Source organism: Nerophis lumbriciformis, linkage group LG08 (assembly GCF_033978685.3).
Source record: "Nerophis lumbriciformis linkage group LG08, RoL_Nlum_v2.1, whole genome shotgun sequence".
Classification (NCBI taxonomy): Eukaryota; Metazoa; Chordata; class Actinopteri; order Syngnathiformes; family Syngnathidae; genus Nerophis; species Nerophis lumbriciformis.
The window spans coordinates 39,043,751-39,059,423 of NC_084555.2; the positions used below are offsets into that span (position 1 = coordinate 39,043,751).

The window sequence follows — 15,673 nt, forward strand, 5'->3', positions numbered from 1 at the left end:
TGGATGGATGGGTGCTAATATCGTATCGTATATTATACTCATGGTTACCGATATTGTATTGGAAGTAAAGGAGTTGTATCGGGACACCCTAATTTAGATATTTTTTTATGATAACAAAAAACGCTTGCAATATCGTGTTGCATGATCAGATCATTCTAAAGTTTAGAAGATATACAATTGCTTGCAAATATTTTTTTCTGGCAAAATTCAAAGAACAAATACAATCATTTGCACTTTTTTCACAATACAAGAAAATCATTACACTGCACTTGGAAATTATGTTAAGTTATTGTTAATGTTCAACATCTACTTTTGAGTTTGGTTATTGTATGCAGAATGCTTTTGACAGATTATAATTACATGTATTATAACTAGCATTTTAATTGAAGGGATGTGTGAACACATTTTAAAATCATCTCTTATTTTAGAAAGCAACTGTAGCTAACAACTTCTATCAACATGCCAACAATGTTATCAAATAATATGGCTGGATCCTGAGACTTTGACCTGTTTGTAAATAAACCGGCTAAGGCTGAAGTTGAAGGCCTTCCTCGCATCCGAGCCAGCATCCCTGCAGCCTGCACTACCAGCGTCCATCAAAGCCCAAAAACGCGCACATTATTGCATAACAAAAACTCGCAGCTCTCTGCGACGTTGTATTATTTCTACTTACGGCGTGCATCTGTCACTGTATTCGTTGGCGATGGTCTCAATGCCACCGCTCCTGGCCACGGCGATGTAGCAGTTTAGGAAACCCACATCAATGCCGACCACTGACATAATGGACGCTCTTATTTGCCTTCTTAGAAACTTATCCTTTGGCAGTGACCGCACTTGTCACCTTTGTGGGAAAAATGAGATTCTACCTAATTCCGCCAAAAAAAAGCTCTAAAGATAAACACGTTCGCCAACAATGGGTGCTGTGAGTAAATTACACACTCTTATGTAGTTCAGGTTGTTTATAGTAAACTCATCCGGCGTAATCCTGAGAGCAACGATGACCAGAGCGGATTCTCCCACTCCGAGGCGACCGTAAACATCACCAAAGGATCTAAGAGCCTGATGCGTTTAAACCCCGCCCACAGTCGTCACTGATTGGTGTGTCATCCCCATTGCCCTTACGTGATTGGTGCGTTAGGCGATCGATAACAGAACAATCTAGAACTCGCTGGAAAATGGGAACCTTTGAATACGTCACAACAGCGCTGCGATGACGGAGCCAATTTATGATGTCCAGTGTTTTTTTTTTTAATGTGTACTTTCTTTCGTTTTTCGTCATCATAAATATACATGCGTATAATCGGTGATGACAAGTTATCTATTTTTGGAATTAGCAAGAAGTGGTGCTGCTTATGATGTCTGGTAAGCACCACAGGTGTGGTTTGGCAACTTAAATATAAATGATAGATGACAACAATATAACAAAAAACATACAAAATAAGTCCATGTTTTAAAATAATTTAATTGTGTTTAAATATATTATGGCACTGTAAAATGCTGTATCACAGGCGATGTGTGTAAAATACACTAACAATAGGAGGGTTGCACGTGACGTCACATCCGCTTTTCCTCTTCGCGGCTTTTGAAATTGATTGACATTTTAATTCACAAGATTGTCAAGCAGCTCGAGTGCAGCATTAAAACAAGTGAGAGTGAGTGTACAGTTTGAGCAGAAGATGCCGTATTGCTCTTCTGTTTTGGGGTGTTCCAGTCGTTCAGATAGAGAGATAGGAAAGCTTTCATAGGGCCCGAAATAAGTGGTTCATAAAGGTAATAAATTCAGGGGAAAAACGAAAGTGCGTCGAAGGAAATGGCTCTTAAATATATCACTTTAATCATCTTGTGCAATACAATCGGACCGCTTGCTTCTGTGATCACTTTGTAACATGTTTGTTTGAACATTTGATTTATTTGAGAAACTTTCTGTGATGCAATCGAGTTTAGTCTCTATTAGTAGGTGTTGAGAGCAGAAATAAACGTAAAGAAGTGACAAATAGCTAGATCGCATTAGTTTGTGTTCTTTTGTGGTTGCTGTGCCTAAATGTAACTGCTTGTGCAAATAAACTAACGTCATGTTAAGTCCTAATAATAAATATTGTGATGTTGGTCCAAAGCACTGTATTTTTATTGTCGGTTTTCATAACAGAAACTAAAAGGTTCGTTGTTGTGCAGGAAAGCCAATTGCATTCGACACGGATGGCCACATTAGCGTATTTGGAGATATTTGTTAGCATCAAGAAAATATCTTTATTAGTATTAATAAACTAGAATGAATACATCGCTGATAGGCTTAAGCATATACCGAATCTTGATATCGCAAGCAAACATTGCTGAGCAACAGCAAGGGACACAGCTACATAATTAGACAACATATGAACTTCACACCATAAACAACTGAAGACATGAATTGTTCATGAGTAATATAACTTAACCTTTTTCTCATTAGCGTCACTATCACAGTAGCACCGCACTCCCTATGTCAATCAAATGCGTTATTAAGCGATGCTCGAATAAGTCCAACTTGACTTTCACCGATTAATGTTTAATTTGTGGAGCCTTCAGATGTAAAGACATGATGTGCCTCCAATATTTTCTTCTCTAAATACCAAGTGTCAAGTGAAATGAGATAGCAGTAATTAACCGCTTGGCAAAGATAAATGGTTTAAATATTTTCCAAAATATCTTTATTAAGAGTGTAAAATCCACTCCATCCCATTTTAAATATTTTTTCATGATCACTTTTATATTTGTGTCTAACCTTTCAAAATAAGTTTAAAAATGCACGGATTCAGGTAAATAAACAGTAGCCTAATGGGGATTAGACCATTGCCTGAAACCCAGAAGTGCCCGGATGAGCCTCTAGGTCACGTGTTTGCAACCCTCCTATACCAACTATATTGTGCATTCTCATTTGTATACTATTTAGTTGTATAATATATATATTTGTGTGTGAGAACTACGTCTAAATATTTTATTATTATATATTATATTATATTATGTATGTATGTTATATTTAATATAACTTCACCTTGTTACTGGTCCAATAGCACTGACTGCGCCTTCATATTCGCATTGGATTTGTAAACAGGAAGTGATAGTCAAGTAAATCAAGTTAGCCAGCTAGTTGCAGTAAGGTAGGCTTGCCTCCTATTTAAGGTATTTTTGCCAAAATGGGATTGTTCGGCAGAACGCCAGAGAAACCACCGAAAGATCTGGTAAGTAGCACCGACCACTTTATGACTTAGATATCAGTTTAGGCTCCTAGATGGACATGAAAGGCGATAGTGCTAACATGGCTAACTATGCTAGCGTCAACTCCAAGCTAAACACGGTACCTCTCCTTCAAACGCATTGTCAAGCAAATATCGTACATTCACCAGGTTGTATTTTAGTGTTAGGTTTGCATGTGTGTCTGCAGTCCAATAATTGCTGTGTTAAATGACAACATTACGCGTTCACGTGAAGCACGATTGCTATAAGGTACTGCTGTCAATCACCTCGATGTAAACAAACCAGATAATCTGCCCCAGCTACAGTAAAATACATTTACCATATGATTCGGGTGATTAATATCAAAAGTATTACAACACAAGATTTTGAAAGGTTTTGTGTCGTATCGTTCCAGGTAACTGAGTGGACACAAAAAATCCGTAAGGAATCGAGAACCATCGACAGACAAATACGAGGTAAATATCGTCGTCTGGATTTTGAAGAATGTCACAGTCTATGCAGTTAGGCAGCACGGTGAAACAGGGGTTAGTGCATGTGCCTCACAATACAAAGGTCCCGAGTTCGATCCTGGGCTCGGGATCTTTCTGTGTGGAGTTTGCATGTTCTCCCCGTGACTGCGTGGGTTCCCTCCGGGTACTCCGGCTTTCTCCCACCTCCAATCACATGCACCTGGGGATAGGTTGATTGGCAACATTACATTGGCCCTAGTGTGTGAATGTTGTTTGTCTATCTGTGTTGGCCCTACGATGAGGTGGCGACTTGTCCAGGGTGTATCCCGCCTTCTGCCCGAATGCACCCCGAAAGGGACAAGCGGTAGGAAATGGATGGATGTATGGGTCACAGTGTAAGTCCTTTATAACTTTTCAGTAGTTGCATGTAAAGATCAAATCACACCAGGAGACTATACTATCTGCAAATGTGATCTCTGCTTAACTGGTTTTGTTGTGGTTCTCAAACTTTTTTCCACCGAGAACCACTTCAGAAAACACTTAGCTGTCCAAGTACCACCGTAATGATCAACATTAAAATACAGTAGCGTAGTCGGCCTAAGTAATCATTAAAACAAGACAGATGTTTTATTTTACAAGTATATCTAATGTTTTTGGCCACTGTAACATTACACACAGTTTGAACATTAATACTGTTAAAATATACGAAAGTAAAACACCACTTTTGTAGCGGTAAAGTCCTATACTCTTACTGCTACTGGTTGTCGAATATAACTGAAGCTAGTTTAGACGTGTGCAGCTGGCTAATAATTGATGTCCAGAATTGTGTCCATGTTTAACACAAATATTTATTAACATACAGTCACGTAAATCAAACTCACTTTGTAACAAAAAACGGAAAATAAACGGGAGCAAACAAATCATAGCCTGGCACAGTCCAAAACTGTAGCACCTCTACTCAGCAACACCTGAGCAAGATCCCAGCCCCTCCCTAAGTAGACTGGCACTTGGCCTTGAGCCAACCCCTTTAGTGACGTCATGAATTTGACGGACAGAAAGAGTAAATGGCTCTAACACACCAGCCCCTAATTGCTACTGGCGTGATGAACAGAGCAATTGAATTAAAAATAAATACATAAAAATAGAGCCATAATACCAAAACAAAACCTTTTTTCTTTGGTTTTCATGTTCCCTTTTGCAATAATGCAGTTATCTTACTCCATACCTTCATTTAGAAGGCATATCTTTGTTATGAGTATTTCGATTATGCTCGTTTTGGTTTGCAAACTGAGCGTACAAGGCCTTTCCTATCAGGAAAGGTTACCAGTTGGCTTCTAAGTATCCAACTTCCTCTTGGTGCTGAAGCATCCTTTTTCATTTGTCCACGTTTATCGCTCTTGTAGCAACGGTAAATACTCGCGAATCCACCTTTTCCAAAAAAGGTCATCGATATAGACTCTGCCTTCATCTTCTCTTTGAGTACAGATCCTTTTTTCTTTCTGCTTCCAAACTTTGAGTCTTGCCTTTTCCATTTCTCTCTTTTCCTTCTCTTCTTTTCCTTCAGGTAGAAAGGCTCTTTGTCTTTCTACCTCTAGAGCTCTCTCTCTGACCAGAGCTTGCTCTCGCTCTTCCTGCTTTTTGGCCAAAGCATGTTCTCTCCTGCCTCTCCTATTCCAAAGCAAGTTTTTTCTCCCACTGCAAAGCTTTTCTTGCTCCTCTTTTTCAATGCGGAAGCTTTGAGTCCACTCATAGGACTTTTGGGCTGATTGTGTTCCGTCAATGCTCTGGTTGATAGGCGGTTCCTCCAAACTGTTAACGATTGTGTGGTTAACAGTAACTGTGGGGCTCCCATTATGCTGGTTGTTGCCTTGTATTGGCCCATTAATTACCCACCCCAGTAGGGTTCTGACAGCATAGGGTCCGTCTCCGTGGCTGTTAATCACCTCCCATGGTTCCATTAACTTGAAGGCGTTGGTACCAATTAACAGGTCCACGTTGGCAGTTAGTCGAGGGATTTTGATGCCTTTGAGGTAAGGCCACTTATCTAGCTCTGCTTCACTGATCAGATGGTTAGTACCCACAGGCATCTGCCTTTGAGTGAACATATCGGGAAGCTCAAAAAACTTACTGCCAGTAAGATTAGAGATTTCAGGCCATTTGCAACGTTGCTAGGGACCGCCTTACTGTGCCCCATGGTGCGCAAGTGGACTCTTGTTCTTCGGCCTTCTGTATTCAGCCTGTTCAGTAGCTGTTCAGAACCGAAGGTCCCTGTGCTTCCTGGATCCAGGAAAGCGTATGTCTGGACTATCTTGCTACCCTTTGAGCACTTCACCTGAACAGGCAGGATAGGTAAAATCCCATAGTTGCCAGCCCCTGTATGGCCACAAGTTGATGATGTAGTGCAAATCTTTGCTTCTATTTTTGGCAGATAGCTATTTCCTCCACTTTCCAGATGCCTCCTGTGAATATGTAACACTTCGGGATGTGTCTTGTTGCAGTAAGAGCAAGTGATGCGCCTGTCACAACTCTTGCTCAGGTGCCCTGTGTGCACAGGCAACCAAAACACAGGCCTTTTTCTTTTAAAAAGTCAAGCTTTTCCCTGTGCGCCTTCTTTCCCAGTATTGGACAATGCTCCAATGCATGTTCACTTTTACAATAAAGACAGGAAATAGAGTTTGTCTTGGAGAAGTAGATGCCTCTGTTAACAAACTTATCCAGATGTGGATCCGATTTAGGTTCAGTGGCAACTGCCACCTGAGTTGCAAAACTGCTTCTTCTGAACTGTGATTTGCTTTGATGCATAGGCTTGGGTTTTGTTATTGTTTTATTTCGAGGAATGTCCTGAATGTCACCAAAGACAGGATCTGAAGCAATTCTGACCTGCTGTTCAATAAATTTCACAATGTCTATGAAACAAGCACGTCGCCTTTGTGTGTCAACAATGTCCGCTGCTTTTCCTCTCCACTGGTCCCTTAACTTGTAAGGAAGCTTTTGTATGAGCATCTTCATGCTAGCTGGAATATTGAGCTCATCCAAGTATTGCAGCTCTTCCATCGCATTGGAGCATTCTCGCAAGTAGAGTGCATAAGCTTGGAGATTTTTTACATCCTCAGACTTGATGTTTGGCCAAACCATGATTTTGTCCAGGTAGGCTGCTGTTATTTTTGAAGGATTTCCAAAGTGTTCCCTTAGTAGGCGTTTTGCTGTAGCATAGCCTCTCTCTGTAGGCATATGGAGGCAACTGCGTACCAAATCTCTCGGCTGTCCTTTGGTAAACTGCTCCAGATAATATAAGCAGTCACCACAATCATTGGTTTTTGCCTCTACACAATGCTCAAATGCTTTTAGGAAAGCCTGAAACTGCAATGGGTCACCTTCAAAAACCAGAATGTGTCTGTGTGGAAGTAATTGGGAGGTTTGAGCTTTAACCAGGAGTGCCATCATTTCATTTTGCCTTTGCAATATAGTGTGGAATTCACCTGGTATTGTGTTATTGCCTTGAAATGATTGAGCTGCTTGAGGTAAATGTTGCCTTGATTGGTTTTCCACAGGATCCAAAGTTGATGAGCGAAGTGGTTTGTTTGGTTGAGGGTGTGAATGAACCTTGTTTGAGGCCTTCTTGGCTGTGTGAAGCTCTGAAGGAGCAGCTTTAACAGACTGCTGAAGTTGTTGTTCATGCACTTTTCCCAGTTTTGTCCCTTGCCTATAATAGGACTCCATTCCATCAGACTTTTTGCTCCTGCCAGAAACACTGGCTTCATGGAGGACAGACAATTTAGCATTGTGGGCTGCTATTTGAGCATCCAACTCCATTTGCTCCTTTTTTCTCCTTATGGCCTCTGCTTGTTCCTCCTGTTCCCTCTTTAGAGCTGCTGCCTGCTCATCTTGTCTCCTCTTCAGAGCTGCTGCCTGCGCCTCCAATGCATGAATGTCTTTTAAAGCAATTGCACGAGCAATAAGTGCTGCCTTATCTGCCTCTGCTATTATGCGAGCAGAAGAAGTGGAAGACCTTTTGCTTTTGTTTGAGGCTACGGAATTATTGAGCTTTGATAAGACATTGGATTGAACATTTGAAATGCTGTCGTGGGGTTGTACACTTTCATTTTCAAAACAATCAACAGCAGAACCATGATTTTCAACCTCATCATCATCCTCATCATCATCATTTTGAGAATACATCAACCTGTCAACCTTGTCAATAAAACCATCAAAATTCATCATTTTTGCTTTGTACCATGTCTCATGTTTAGTACACTCATCATCTGGCAACAGAGACAACAAAGTTTTGTGCACCTTTCTGGTTTCATGCTAAAAACCCATAAACCTGCTAAATTCCTCCTTTAGCTCATGTGAACGTGTTTCATCATTTAACACGGCAATGACCCCCTCTTTCAGCATTGAGAGTCTTTGCAACTTTGATTTTCTTTCCTCTTTCAAACTTTCAATTTTGTGACCTAGAGCTTTGGGTGTCATTTTTACTACATGTTTTTTCCCTTCAACCCCTTGCCCAACATTGTCACGTTCAGCCACATTGTCCTTTTGTGGCTGTTTATGTTCGTCAGCGCACATTTGTGCTCCCTTCTCCTCCATTTGGAAAAGTCAAAGTTTTTCAACCCGCGTGGAAGTCAAGTCAAATAGTCACCAATGCATTGGATTTTTTTTTATATTTGTGTGCACACATTTTAACAATGGCCGTTTTGCTTTTGTTTATGTCGGCGCGCCGCTAAAACATACCACACAGGTGTAGACGGGCTCAACGCTGCTCCGCGTCCTCCTCCACGCACAGCACGCATGCGCGAGGCTTGGCTCGGTGGGATGATCTGCTGCTGCTGCTGGCTGCTGTCCCCAATGAGCGACCCTGTAGCTCTCAGTGGGACTCGTAGCTGTCATGCAGAGCTTGATTGCAGAAGGTCTCCGCCGCTTCGCCGATCCGTTTCCTCCGCGCCGATCACCAAACAAACGCTGACAGCGGCCCGTGCGTTCCTCTTCCAAAACGAGCCTCGAAGCTTGTTGCTTCCCAATAAACAACTCGCGTTCCGATGAGGCAGTTTTTGACTAAGTGTAGCGGTAAAGTCCTATACTCTTACTGCTACTGGTTGCCGAATATAACTGAAGCTAGTTTAGACGTGTGCAGCTGGCTAATAATTGATGTCCAGAATTGTGTCCATGTTTAACACAAATATTTATTAACATACAGTCACGTAAATCAAACTCACTTTGTAACAAAAAACGGAAAATAAACGGGAGCCAACAAATCATAGCCTGGCACAGTTAAAAACTGTAGCACCTCTACTCAGCAACACCTGAGCAAGATCCCAGCCCCTCCCTAAGTAGACTGGCACTTGGCCTTGAGCCAACCCCTTTAGTGACGTCATGAATTTGACGGACAGAAAGAGTAAATGGCTCTAACAACTTTAATGAAGCTATTTTTTTGGCGTACCAGTAGATGAAGGTCAAATACCGGGTTGCTTTCTGAGACCTCCCGGGAAGCAAAGTGCAAAAAATTGCAAACAATGGACGAATGAAATGTCATGTATTGAATACCCTCGACCCTGTAATATGCCTCACACACACTTATCAAATACATTTGAATGTATAGGTCATTAACACTAATAAATAATGAATGATAATGAAAGTTAATCGATGGGCTAAGTTATCTGAATTGGAGTCAGTCTAGTTTTTAGCCTGGTAGTCACTCAAATACTCCATATCCATCCAAGCTTGTTAGCGGTGGTATGTGGCTATTCTGCACCACAGGCCACTGGGTCCTCCTTGCTGCAATAGCAGTCCAAGATTTATAAAGTTTCTCCATGTTGTGTCTACATAATCACACTGCTTGCCTCAGTCCCACCAGACTTTTGCTGGCTTTTTTGGTGACTGTTGCAACTGAAAATTCCTGAAGGTTGGGGCAAAAGTTGATTCAGTGTTATTTTTTTTCATTGAAATCAGCTGGATATTTTAGGAATTCAAGTGGTCCTTGTAACCTTAAGCACACAAATCACAGGATTTATAGAAATCTAACAAAATATTCTTGTGCAAAGTTTAGGACTAACAGGTAAATACTAGAGTCAATAAAATCAAATTTTCTGAGCTCGTGGTCAAATTACTGTACTGTTTAAATTGATTATAAATTATAATTATAAAAAGAGACACCGTTACTTCTTTCTAATTAAATTGTCCGCTGTCTATTATGTCGTCCACAAGTTGCAAACATTTTCTGTGTATGTTTTATGATTGGTAAATATTTGATCATTTGTTCCAAATGATAGTAGTTAAGAATCTATGTGAACTGTTGAGCACTGCTCATCTAAAGTGGGGATTTTTGTTGAGCCACGATGGGAGTATCATCACTATCAACATCTTTGTCATGTAAATGCTGCCTATTACCCAGGTTGGCATTGCAAATGAGAATCTGTTCTTGATTGCGTTACCTGGATGGATGGATGGATGGATGAATAAATAAAATCAATCAATCAATGTTTATTTATATAGCCCTGAATCACAAGTGTCTCAAAGGGCTGCACAAGCCACAACGACATCCTCTGTACAGAGCCCACATAAGGGCAAGGAAAAACTCACCCCAGTGGGACGTCGATGTGAATGATTATGAGAAACCTTGGAGAGGACCGCATATGTGGGTAACCCCTCCCCTCTACAAGGATGTTAGGACGTGGGTGTATTGCTAAATGTCTATATACTATGTTACCCAAAAGGCTTGGTGTTGTAGACAGGAACCGTAAGTGGGTCTGAGCTACAGTAGGAGGAAGGACGACAACTGTGCCTTTTGAGCTCTAAAGAGTTGTATTGTTACACATAATCAATTTACACCATGTGCAATTTATATCTTCATATCTTTCTTGTTACAGATATTCAACGGGAACAAGAAAAAGTGAAGAGATCCATCAAAGATGCAGCCAAAAAGGGCCAGAAAGATGTTTGCGTCATTCTCGCGAAGGAGATGATTCAGTCAAAACGAGCTGTAACAAAACTCTACTCCTCCAAAGCCCACCTGAACTCAGTGATGCTCAGCATGAAGAATCAACTTTGTGAGTTTTGCATCACAGCGTCTGGTGGACTCCACAACTTCAACTCTTTAAAAAGAGTGACAGTGAAGCGAATATATTTTCTTGCTTTTTCTTTTTAGCCTTACTGCGTGTAGCTGGGTCCCTGCAGAAGAGCACAGAGGTCATGAGAGCCATGCAGAATCTCATCAAAGTCCCTGAGATACAGGCCACCATGAGAGAATTATCAAAGGAGATGATGAAGGTTAGCATTATATCCTCAAATAGTGTCCTCTACAACAGTGGTTCTCAACCTTTTTTCAGTGATGTACCCCCTGTGAATTTTTTTTTAATTCAAGTACCCCCTAATCAGAGCAAAGCATTTTTGGTTGAAAAAAAGAGATAAAGAAGTAAAATACAGAACTATGTCATCAGTTTCTGATTTATTTAATTGTATAACAGTGCAAAATATTGCTCATTTATAGTGGTCTTTCTTGAACTATTTGGAAAAAAAGATAGGTTTTTATTTATATTTATAAAGGATTTTTGAATTGTTGCTATTTTTAGAATATTTAAAAAAAAATCTCACGTACCCCTTGGCATACCTTCAAGTACCCCCAGGGGTACGCGTACCCCCATTTGAGAACCACTGCTCTACAACATTAGTTTCCAGGTGCATTATGCATGCAAATAAAATGCATCGCTCCAAAAAGGCACCTTCTTCCCACAAGGAAAAATGCACATGGGGTGCTTTAATTACTATTTTGGTGGCCACATTTCCACCAAGCAGTAGTTAGATTTGGTCCTCGACAACAGTGACATCATAGCAACATGTTTTACAGCCATGCATGTGCTAACTTCAGGATTACTTTTGTCCTACTTGTCAACCTTCCCACCCCTGTCCCAGCATTACAGCATTTTTACACAAACAGTCCCATCTCTGTTACAGCTCTATTACTTTTTCCAAAGGGCTGATTAGCCAATGAGGACAATGGACTACGAAAGAGGAAGAGAAACGCTGGCTTTAAAAGGGACTTTTGTTAGGAACCAAGAATAAAAAGACCCTGAAAGGGCTGATATGAGATAGTTATACATTCCAATTCCTATAGTAACGTGGTAGTGACTATTTTCAATCGAACAATCAACGACGCTGAATTACAAATGTCCGCACAACTATTTACCTCCGGGTACCTTTAAAGAAACCTTGACCTAAAAAATTTGATTTCACTGGTAATGGAAAAAAAAGTGTTCAGTGTAAAATCGTTTTTTAATGGGTTTTCAAAAAGGCAAGGTCTTATAATATTGCTGTATTTTTATTTATGAAGGACACATTTCAAAGAAAACCACTTAATTCCAATTAACTTCTGGAACTTTCTGCACTGGCCACTATTTAGGAAAATGAAGAAAAAGGCTTCGAAATAAGCATCATAATTACCAAACCACTCATTGTATTCCTTATGTAGGCTGGCATCATTGAGGAAATGTTGGAGGACACTTTTGAGAGCATGGAAGATGGAGAGGACATGGAAGAAGCAGCAGCGGAGGAAGTTGACAGGATCCTCTTTGAGATTACAGCAGGTGAAATAAATGCACTAAACTATTCAAGTGTTTTGTCACTGTACTGTGTTTTTTTTTCCAGTATGCACATCTTAACTGCACATGACTTAAAGTTCTGTCTGTATTCTGTTAGGTGCACTCGGCAAAGCGCCCGGCAAAGTCACAGACGCCCTGCCTGAGATGCCATCCGGAGCCACCGCAGCCTCGGAGGATGAATCCGAGGAGGACATTGAGGAGATGCAGTCCAGACTAGCTGCTCTTAGGAGCTGAGGTGACTGGGCTCTGTATTGTTGGTTTGCTCGCTCTATTGAAGAGCCCAGACATCACAGGTTCAGTTTTTGCAGTACTGAGCATCCTTTCGACAACGTCCAATCATTGGTTTCTCACATAATCTTTAGGTGATCACTTTGTGCTTCAGTCATTTATGTATTTTTGTTCGGTCAAAGGACTTTTGCTCTTTTATTACAAGCGGTTATTCTCTGTATTATCCAAAGTTAAACAGAAAGTTTGAGAAAGTGTATATACTGTAAGTATGAACAGCCTACTGTGCCTATAGTGCTATTTCTTATGTCCTTTGATTGGTAAGATTGGGTATGTGTTTCATCATTTAGTGACTTAGTTAAAATGTTCAAATCTAATTCGAAGCACTAACTAGTCCCTCTTGACTAAACCACAAAAATGAAGGGTGCATTTCTTTTTTCTTTACAGTCAGTATCTTCTCTATGAAATGCATTCGCCACAAAAATGCACGCATACTCGCCCGAGTGCATTTGTTGTGCATTAACACTCAGTGTGTCCAAAGTTTGCAGGATATCTATATTGTGGAAGTGCAATGTGTGTGTATATTTTTTATATGTGCATGGGCTAAAAAGTAGGGAAATAAACCTCTATAGAGAAAAATAATGTTTCTGAAATGAGTAATGTTCCTCTTTTACTCCATGTTAATCCTTCCACATTACAGGTAAAAGGTGCATTATACTCTTAGGCTTGGTGCGCACCTATTAGGGCCTTATGACATTTGCATGGGTTTTTTTATACCTTTTTTTGAGGCTTTTATCTGCCGCTGCTTTAAAAACCATTCCTGTGGTGTTTAAAATGAACAATAGGGCACAATTTAAAGCCGCTATGGTTCTCCAATGTCTGCCTTTGTACCGACTGTAACAAAGCCTTGCTTCTGTCTTTTGAAGCAGCAGCAACTCTCAATCGGAAGAACTTTCTTTAAACTGGTCCAATATGTTCACAGCAAAAACTTTTCTTGAATCTGATGCATTCTTTTAATCAATTTAGAAAATAAATACAGCGCATCATGGTTACAAACATGCTGTAATGGATTAACACCAAACTACGCTAACATACTGTTGATAACAAACTTCTGCTAATTGATTACTTCATTTGAAAGTCAATGCCTAATTCCTACAAAACGTTTCAAGAAAATGTATATATGGTGTTTGCTAGGGTCTCGTGGTCTATTTGTACTCACAATCGGCAGCTCCAAACTTTAATCGGAGTTTGCGTGTTGTCTACAGGCTTGCATGGTTTTTCTACCAGTACTTGTGATTTCCACCCATGTCCCAAAAACATACGTGACTCTAAATTAGAAATATTCAACTTAATTGTTTTGGGGGTCATGTTTCTAGAGAAAGACCCACAGGCTGGACTTCTCCCTTCACTATTAGTCTTATTTTATATATTATGGAGAGCAAGTGTCCTTTCCAGTAGACATTTAGTTTATTTATTTTGCCAGGGTAAGAGTTACATGAGCTACTTGATATTTTTACAGACCTTCTGTAAAAAAGTTATTCAAACATAATTTCTATGATACTGTTTTTAAGAATCTTCTGCCAAAATGTGTATCGCACAAGCTTTTTGAACTGAATTTGCTGGCCAGCAGTTGAATAGCCCAAATGATGAAAAAGAGAGGACCTAAAATGGAATCCTGAGGAACTAAATAGTGTAACTAAAGAAGTTGAACAAATGACTACTGACTGACTGAAGTAAACAAGCTCCAGCAACACGTTAGTTACATAAATCCCATTACGAAAAACATATGACTGCCGAAAACGAGAGGACTTAAAGTAATGCCTTGAGGAACATCTCAGTTACACTGAACAAAAATATAAACGCAACCCTTTTGTTTTTGGTCCTATTTTTCATGAGTCAAACTCAAAGATGTAAAACTTTTACTATATACAAAAGATACTTATTCCTCTCAAATATTGTTCACAAATCTGTCTAAATCTTTGTTAGTGAACACTTCTCCAAAAGATAATCCATCCCACCTCACAGCTGTGGCTTTTCAAGATGCTGACTAAACAGCACGATTATTGCATTAGTGTGCCTTAGGCTGCCCAAAATAAAATGCCACTCTGAAATGTGCAGTTTTATCACACAGCACAATGCCACAAATATCGCAAATTTGAGGGAGCGTGCATTTAACGTGCTGACTGCAGGAATGTCCACCAGAGCTGTTGCCCGTGAATTAAATATTCATTTCTCTGCCATAAACAGTCTCCAAAGGCGTTTCAGAGAATTTGGCTTTACATCTATCCGGCCTCACAACCGCAGACCACATGTAACCATACGAGCCCAGGACTTCCGCATCCAGCAGGTGCACACCTCTATGATCGTCTGAGACAAGCCACCTGGACAACTGCTGCAACAATTGGTTAGCATAACTGAAGATTTTCTGTACAGTGAGTAACTGTCTCAGGGAAACTCATCTTCATGCTCATCGTCCTCATCGGGGTCTCGACCTGACTGCAGTTCGTCGTCGTAACCGACTTGAGTGGGCAAATGCTCACATTTGATGGCGTCTGGCACGTTGGAGAGGTGTTCTCTTCATGGATGAATCCTAGTTTTCACTGTTTAGTGCAAATGGCAGACAGCGTGTGTGGCGTTGGGTGGGAGAGCGGTTTGCTGATGTCAACGTTGTGAATCGAGTGACCCATGGTGGGGGTGGGGTTGGGGTTATGACATACTTGCCAACCCTCCCAAATTTTCCGGGAGACTCCCGAAACTCTGCGCCTCTCCCGAAAACCTCCTGGGACAAATATTCTCCCGAAAATCTCCCGATTTACAGCCGCAGCTGGAGGCCACACCCCTCCAGCTCCATGCGGACCTGAGTGATGTGTCGGCAGCCTGTTCTCACGTCCGCTTTCCACTATATAAACAGCGTGCCTGCCCAATCACGTTATAACATCTAGGGCTTTTAGAGAGTGCACTGCACAACTGCGCACACAACAAGGAGACGAAGCAGAAGAACGAGGAAGATACAGCCATGGCTACGCCGACGACGAGTAAGATGAAGAAATACGCTTGTAAGTTCCAAAACGAATGGAAACAAGAATGTTCGAAGGGGAAGGGGTATGCTGCCTGTAAATTTTGTAGAACAGACTTCTCCATTGAACACGGTGGCCAAACGGATATAGTCACTCA

General features: G+C 40.8%; 2 protein-coding genes across 4 annotated transcripts in view; one reads left to right on the forward strand and one right to left on the reverse strand.

Annotated features, from left to right (window-relative positions):
- Positions 1 to 1,057, reverse strand: part of hspa4l (heat shock protein 4 like) — a 51,471-nt gene extending 50,414 nt beyond the window's left edge. The window contains exon 1 of the mRNA XM_061968896.2: positions 674 to 1,057. Coding sequence (XP_061824880.2) covers positions 674 to 780 — 107 coding nt within the window. The 5' untranslated portion in view covers positions 781 to 1,057. The remainder of the gene's footprint in view (positions 1 to 673) is intronic.
- Positions 1,058 to 1,228: 171 nt separating this feature from the next.
- Positions 1,229 to 13,132, forward strand: chmp3 (charged multivesicular body protein 3). 3 transcript variants are annotated; one of them, XM_061968900.2, is made up of 6 exons: positions 1,229 to 1,362; positions 3,626 to 3,686; positions 10,547 to 10,726; positions 10,825 to 10,946; positions 12,145 to 12,259; positions 12,372 to 13,132. In XM_061968900.2, the coding sequence occupies exons 3-6, from the start codon at positions 10,639 to 10,641 to the stop codon at positions 12,506 to 12,508; spliced, it is 462 nt and encodes a 153-aa protein (XP_061824884.1). In that variant the 5' UTR covers positions 1,229 to 1,362; positions 3,626 to 3,686; positions 10,547 to 10,638; the 3' UTR covers positions 12,509 to 13,132. The 3 variants fall into 3 exon arrangements, with proteins under 3 accessions (XP_061824884.1, XP_061824882.1, XP_061824883.1); XM_061968898.1 differs by lacking the exon at positions 1,229 to 1,362 and adding an exon at positions 2,873 to 3,215; XM_061968899.2 differs by lacking the exons at positions 1,229 to 1,362; positions 3,626 to 3,686 and adding an exon at positions 3,962 to 4,075.
- The last annotated feature ends 2,541 nt before the right edge of the window (positions 13,133 to 15,673 follow it).

Excerpts from the sequence above, each read along its gene's own strand:
- chmp3 (XM_061968898.1), top strand. The coding sequence starts at position 3,171 with ATGGGATTGTTCGGCAGAACGCCAGAGAAACCACCGAAAGATCTG. Across the intron at positions 3,687-10,546 it reads CATCGACAGACAAATACGAG|ATATTCAACGGGAACAAGAA; the intron begins GTAAATATCGTC and ends TTCTTGTTACAG. Across the intron at positions 10,947-12,144 it reads TATCAAAGGAGATGATGAAG|GCTGGCATCATTGAGGAAAT; the intron begins GTTAGCATTATA and ends TTCCTTATGTAG.